A 7,255-nucleotide genomic window follows, 5' to 3' on the forward strand; every position below is an offset into this window, starting at 1 on the left:
GTGAGAAAAGAGAAAGAATCAATATTAACAATTTAAAATTCAAAACTAATATGTTATCAATTATAAAATATACAACAACTCAAATAAAATAATATGTTAATATAAGAATAAAATAAAAAAAAATTATATACCAAAAATGATTTTAAAGAAAAATTGTCTTTATATATAAATATAGATTAATATTTTGAATTTTTAATAACTATTTAATATTTAAATTATTTTTAAGTTGACGGTATTGAAATACTTTATAAACAAAATTAAAATATAATAAATTCAAATTATTTTATACAAAGAATATTTTAAAAATAATCAACTTAAAATAATACAAATTTAAATTATATATATTTTAGTATCTTAAAAATTATTAAAATCTGTATCCCAAGCTAAAGTTTGGTATTTTTAATTTAATATCCTTTAATTAAAGGTCAAAGTTTGGTATTTTTAATTGAATAGGCTTTGATTGGAGGTCAAAGTTTGGTAATTTTAATTGAATATCTTGAATCAAAGGCTTGACCTGATATATTTCATGGTCATGTCTGGTTTAAATTAAAAGTTATATATATATATATATATATATATATATATTAGTTCATAAACTCACATGGATCATCTTAACCTATTTTACCTCTAACTTGATACAATGTTTGGAGTGTTGCACTCATTTACTCTCTTCCACAAGTCACCAATAACCATATGTTGCTCTTCAATTATGCTACATAAGAATATTCTTATAAAAGATTGAACCGAACACAATTGTTGAAAAATGTTTCCATAGAAGTATTTGAAAAAAATAATTCAAGATGAAAAGAAGCTTAAAAAATAGTAAGTTAAATACTATTTAAAAAATAAATTATTTTTTATGCACAGGCAAGAGTAAAAATTATTATATTATTAATTAAATAAAAATTATGCTAATATAAAATTTTAAGTTAATTATTGTATAAGATAACAAAATTATTATTTATGACAAATTCTAATTGTTTAAAAAAGTTATACTCAATCTTTTAGGTATAACACTTTTAGTTGATTAATAAATATAAAATTTTATAGGTGAATCTGTCTAATTGTTAAGAAAAGGAAAAAGTAGAGACTTTGACATTTTTTATATCAAAATAAAATATGTATTTAGTTTATCATCTTAGTGTTTTTTCTTACATAGTGATGAGGACAAATTTATCAATGATTTGTACTATGATTAATGAGATTTTAAGTTTTTTCTTTGTTTGTTTATTACTGAATCCAAACATATCTCTAAGCTTATTATAATATTTACCTCTTTTTCCTCCTAACAAGTTACATTTATTATACAATTAATCCGTCTGTTAATTCGGATTTCTGTAGATATGAGATTAATAAATTGAGTATATGAGTTTTCATGATGAAGAAAATTCGAAAACAAACAAAAATTAAAATATTTGCAGAGAGAAGTCAGATGGAATGAGGTGAGTAGATGGATTGATGACACTATCATTGGTTATTATATTAATAATATTAGTATGCAATTATTTATCTTAACATAAACATGGAATTTGATTCTTGTGGTGGACCTTCTTCCTCCTATTCTTGGTTTCTTCTTCTATCCAATTAATTGATTGCTTTTAGAAAACAACCTCATCATCTATGATTGAGTAAAAAGCAAAGGGCCTCACTGAGGCAGAGCAAAAGGTTCAGAAAAGCACCCCACAGTCAGAACTGTCATGCCAAATAATTTATCCTCTAAAACAAATAATAATTGATTTTCTTATCAACTTACCTTCAGCTCCATCCCTTCTCAACTCAATTATCATGCTCATGCATATAAATATACTTTAACACCACACAATATGCAGAATCATGATGTAACCTATTTAGTTGTTTTGTCCATTAATAGCTGAGTTGGAGGAGTATTAGGGTATATCAATGTTGACTATGCTCTTTGGTGTAATCTCTTGGAGCCGTGCCAAATGGAAGAATATCCCACACGCTTTGTTTGGGTCCCGCAAACACATGGTTTAAGTGTAAATTTGACCTAGTTGTCACACTCAATTATTGCATATCTACTCAGGTAAGAAAAATAAAGCAAACACAACTTGAAGGTCTATCAATACTTGTTTCATTACCTGGGAGATACAATAAACTTGGACAGATTTACAAACTCTACAGTTTTCATATTTTACATGCCTCAAATACCAAATTCAGGATGACTAACATTTGTAACCAAAATCTGTTTTTTCTTTTTCCTAGATAAATAAACACTCGAGAGTATGCTGATGCCTTTTGTGGGGGGGGAAAGGATTTTAGCTAGTAGTTACTGATTTTCATGTTCATAAATTGAGATTCCTATGAAAAAAAGGTGGGAATGATGTAGAAATAGGATAGCCTCTATATGGGGGGATTTATATTATATATAATCTACAAAAGAATCCAATGACTGCCTCACAAAATTATATATCAACAGCATCAACTGGGAGGGAAACTGTCCTGTGCAGAGAGTGTGGAAGCAATGAGCCAGTATAAAAACTCTTTGCAGTAACCATACCTTTGCCAGGGGATTCCATCGCCTCACAATTTTGGTCCCTTGGGGTGTCAGAATTGGGGCTGCTTTCATGGACATGAGGGTTACTGGAACCACAATGCCACTTATTAGTAAAGGGTTTCAACTGAGTCCCATTGTTGCCTTCTTTTAATGTTTCTGTCAGTGAAGGTGACAAGAAGCCATTTTCTGTTTTGTGCTCTTTGTTAGTACTGTGTGCAGATTGCTCAAACTGTCGGTCCTTATGATCCCTTAATTCCATTTGGTACTTGGCTCTTAGCCATCTGAGTTCCTTTTGGATCTCTTTCTCATAGTCATCTTCTAGGTCACAATACGCAGATCGGATGGTAGAGAAGTCATGACTTCCTGATAAATTTCTAAGAGAATTTGCAGCATTGAGTGAAACCTTGCTTTCCCAAACACAATGTTCTTTATCCTTAGCTGGAAGTGATTTATCTAATTGTTCGTATTGTTCGTCAGAATGGCTTTGATCAGATTCTACTGGGCTCAGTTCACGACTTTCGTGCTGATTCCATAACTCCTGATACTGCAAGCTGTCTAACTGGCTTGATATGTTCAGATCCCCTCTAGCATGGTTGTCATACTCTTCAGATTGGAAGGTAATCTCCTCAAACCGCCCATGCATTGAAGCACATCCATGCCTACAACACTCAAGTTGCAGGTTCTTGTCACCTGGATTGTGTGAGAGAAACTCCAGAAAAGAGCCGCTAGAAGTATGATTAGACACACAGTTGTGACAGAAACCTTGATTTGCAAAACGGGGAGTTTCATCAATTCCTGGTCCTGGTCTCCATTCAGGTACCAAGGAAGCAATTTCCCCATCAATCATATCAGCTATTCTGGTAACATCCTGATCAGTAATGTCGAGCTCTGCAACCATTTCAGTTGCCACACTTATTGCTGTGTCCATCTCTATGTCAAATGGGAAATAAATATTTCGGATGCGACCTGTGACAAGCAAATCATACTATTAGGCTTAAATTCTATGGTGAAATATACAAATAATAAGACACGGTAAAAGCGGCTAGCCAACCTTCTTTATCAGCAATTCTTAGTCTCAAAAAGATGCCACCATCATCTTTCCTCTTCCCCTTGATGCTTATGTCAACATCTTCAGAGGGTTCATCATGGTACTCAAAAAGTTCAATTCCACTCGGTTCAATCTCAGCCGGATGAGGACACCAGTCTCCTTCATACCCAAAGCCATTTGAGTATTCATTACTGAAGTTACTATAGCTTCGATGAAGATCAAAGAATGGCTGTCTCATGAGAGGACCAAATTCATCCAATTCACCATTTTCTACAGTTCTCATATCATATTCATAATCATCAATTCGAAGAAATGAATCATCTAGAAGCTCCCTAGCAGAAAGCCTAAGAGACGCCGTGGCCAAGCATTTTTCAACAAATTGTCGCACCTCCGGATCCTTCACTCTATACAAAGCATCTGGCTTTTTCCCCTGGAGGTAGAAAATGCCAATGAAATTTAACCACCAATGAAAATTCCCTTATCAAACAGGCATAGAGAAAGGGAAGATACTTACAGAAACAACTTTCTTATAGATTTGAGCCGGATGAGTACATTCACTATAAGGATATTCGAATGTGACCATCTCTAGTATGCACATCCCAAAGGAATAAATGTCCACTAGCTCATTATATGCCTCTTCATATACTTCAGGGGCCATGAACTCGGGCGTTCCTATGAAAACAGAAGAGACACAGATGAAGCCCCAACTAGAATCACTTATTCTTGTTATTACCAAATCATTTTCAAAAGACATCAACTAAGGTGAAAAAATTGTCATTGGATTATGAGCTGGCCTCATCTATTCTTGACAACTACCTACACCATATTGCTGAAATTAAATAAACATACCTACACAATGAGCTGCATGAGATTTCCGGAGAATTGCTGCCAAACCAAGATCCCCAATCTTCACTTCCCCTTGGTTTCCATTGACAAAAATGTTATCACATTTTAGATCTCTATGGATCACAGGCGGATCGTGACTATGAAGATAGAGAAGTCCACTCAAGATCTGTCTACACCAATGCTTCACTGCTCTGATGTTAACTCTCTTGTGCTTTAGCCTATACCTATTTGACAATTAAAACAAGCGAAAGTCAGAAAGAAGAAGAAAAGATCCCACTATACAAGATCTAGAATGCACAAAGATGAATGATGAACAGAAATAATGCAGTTGCCGAGATAGTAGTGGCAACTAAGGAACTTACTGTCTAAGTGTACCGGAGGTGAACATTTCGGTGACGAAGTTGATATTCCTATTCGCAGTATCAACCCAAGAAGTGTAGAATTTCATAATGTTCCTGTGTTTCAACGTTTTCAGGAGATGAATTTCACAATAAAGTCTCTCAAGATCTTCAGGACTTTGCAGAAAATCATACAGCTTGACCTGGTTCCAAGCAACTTCAATCCCTTGATACTCATCAAATGCCCTATATCTGCATCAATTAGGAAGCAGAACCACAAACAAAGAAAAAAAAATAGATTTATCAGATGCCCTTCTCTACAAACTCAACAAAAAAATAGAGAAGTTCGATTTCCAAGGAAATCAGAACTAGGCCAGGAATATAATAAACTTGAAAGAAAGAAAAAATCCAACTTTGAGAAAAATAATGGTAAATGAAATAGGATGAGCTTGTAAGCATACACTGTCTTTGAAGCTCCTTTTCCAAGGATTTCATTGTACTGCAAGAAACATGGAGAATCATCATGAAAGTGAGGCATAGGAGGGATAAGAGAAAATGGGGAGAAAGAGAGTATACTCTGCCATATCTGCCAGTTGGATCAACTTCAACAAACTCAGAGTCATCTGGTTCAAGGTGTGTGACCCCATTCATCGTCTGAATTTGCTGCACTTGATGCCTCTTTTCCTATGCTATGATTAGATTTCTCTCCTACGCCCTTCCTCTTTTGTTATGACACGAACACAACCCAAAAGGGAGGAAGAGGGAGGAATAATATATGTTTTTTATAAAATAATACTTTTTCCGCAACCTTTCAAGGAGATTTTTTTAACAAAAGAAAAACATAGAAATAACTCACGAGAAAGAGAATAAAAACAGGGGGCAGAGAGAGAGAAAGTTAACCATAAAGAGAAGGGAAAACTGTATGTGTGCCACAAATTCTGAGGAGAATGGAAAACAATACAAACATACAGAGTCACCCAACCCATGAGGGAACGTGACAAATAGACAAAGGAGAGAGACGTGCACAGTCATCACCTATGTTTTTAATCTAAACCATAATCATCTATTTTTTTAAACATTTAAATTATAAGAACTATGAGTTTCACCAATTGAACCTATCGATCCATTCTAGCATTACTGTTTCAAACTCTGATTTTATTCTTAAAAACAACATTAATTAATCATGACAACACGACAAACACAGCACGGACAGAGCTGGCCTGTAAAGTAAAAAGGTTAAGTGAAAAACAACGCCGCGCTCCGTACCACCTACCAGACTCATGCTCAAAACGCAACTGCCACAAAAAAATATTAATTAGTAACCTTTTTTTCTTTATGCCACAAAATTTTGAAGACCCACCCAAAGTTTGCTTTGTTGCCTGTGTAGGTGAAACTTTTAGGAGGCATGACTCACTGCTGTGTGAAACAAAGACCAACCATGACAAAAATATATCATTCTTGTAATTGTGAAATTTTAATTAATTGCATTCTAATTATATTAAGACTTGATTACTGTTGTAGTTCTATTATTTAATTTGATCTTATTATTATAAAAAATTAAACTGAATCTTTCATTTTTTAAGAACAAAGCCCAAATAAGCTACCATTCACATTTACGACATAAAGGACTAGAAATTCTGCTTCCATGCAACTTTCCTAGAACAGTGACGGATTGATGTAGTAGGAAACGCATTTATCCATTTTTGGTAAAAACATCTCACTTTTGTCAGTTTCTCATAACACAACACAGCACATATATATCCTTCTCTTTGAAATAAACAAGATTCTGAGCCTTCCATAGCCACTATATATAAAATATACATAAAATGATCCCACTACTTTTTATCCATTCTCTGGTCATTACTAAAAAAAAAACTCCCTGGTTAACCCAGGTTTTTTTCCACATTAAACTCTTGTTTGGATATTCACTAAGACAGTGAGTAATATCTTCAGTATTAGAACTGCATCTCTTACATGTTGGAGATTGGAATAAGTGTCTATGATGAAGAATTGCACATGTGTGACACTGCATCTTGCCCTAACTTCTATCAACTAGCTGTTGCTCAAGATTGAACCATTGAATTTCACAGTGCAGTGATTAAACTCCATCTACACTAGTTTTACAGATAAATGTATCCTTAAACTCTTTGTGTAGAAAAGGTTTACTCACAAATCTCATTAAATGAACATCAATATCTTGAATATCCATGTATAACAAGCATGCAGTAGTCATGAAGGAACATATTCACTCCACACTCAAATGGATTTACAAAAATAAGTAACTTGTGTTACAAGTATAACTTCAACATATAATTAAAAAAGAGTCTTCCTGCACAACTTCAAATCAAACAGGTATAAATCTATTTTCAAAAGACTATTTCTCCATTCTTTTTTTATTACTGAAGGCTCTATTTCTTTTAAATTTGTGTTAGTGTTAGATTGAGTTTTGATTTTTATTTTTGAAAATCTGTACTGTTTTTTAAGGATTCACCTCGATTATTTTGTTAT

General features: G+C 33.5%; 1 protein-coding gene across 1 annotated transcript; it reads right to left on the minus strand.

Annotated features, from left to right (window-relative positions):
• Window positions 1–2,069: 2,069 nt before the first annotated feature.
• On the minus strand, window positions 2,070–5,880 carry WNK1 (WNK family serine/threonine-protein kinase 1). Its single transcript, XM_068636930.1, has 7 exons — window positions 5,324–5,880; window positions 5,209–5,246; window positions 4,772–4,999; window positions 4,413–4,633; window positions 4,078–4,235; window positions 3,567–3,993; window positions 2,070–3,481 (listed from the first exon to the last, which is right to left on the minus strand). Exons 1-7 carry the CDS (start codon window positions 5,396–5,398, stop codon window positions 2,424–2,426), a joined length of 2,205 nt encoding a protein of 734 aa, XP_068493031.1. The 5' UTR covers window positions 5,399–5,880; the 3' UTR covers window positions 2,070–2,423.
• Between the last annotated feature and the right edge of the window lie 1,375 nt (window positions 5,881–7,255).

The sequence above is a fragment of the Phaseolus vulgaris genome, chromosome 7 (genome assembly GCF_051622355.1).
Source record: "Phaseolus vulgaris cultivar YP4 chromosome 7, ASM5162235v1, whole genome shotgun sequence".
In the NCBI taxonomy this organism is placed as follows: domain Eukaryota; kingdom Viridiplantae; phylum Streptophyta; class Magnoliopsida; order Fabales; family Fabaceae; genus Phaseolus; species Phaseolus vulgaris.

Coding starts and splice junctions, on each gene's coding strand:
- WNK1 (XM_068636930.1), bottom strand. CDS start 5,398: ATGAATGGGGTCACACACCTTGAACCAGATGACTCTGAGTTTGTTGAA. Junction 4,634..4,771: donor ACCTCCGGTACACTTAGACA/GTAAGTTCCTTA, acceptor ATTGTCAAATAG/GTATAGGCTAAAGCACAAGA. Junction 3,482..3,566: donor AAGAATTGCTGATAAAGAAG/GTTGGCTAGCCG, acceptor TGCTTGTCACAG/GTCGCATCCGAAATATTTAT.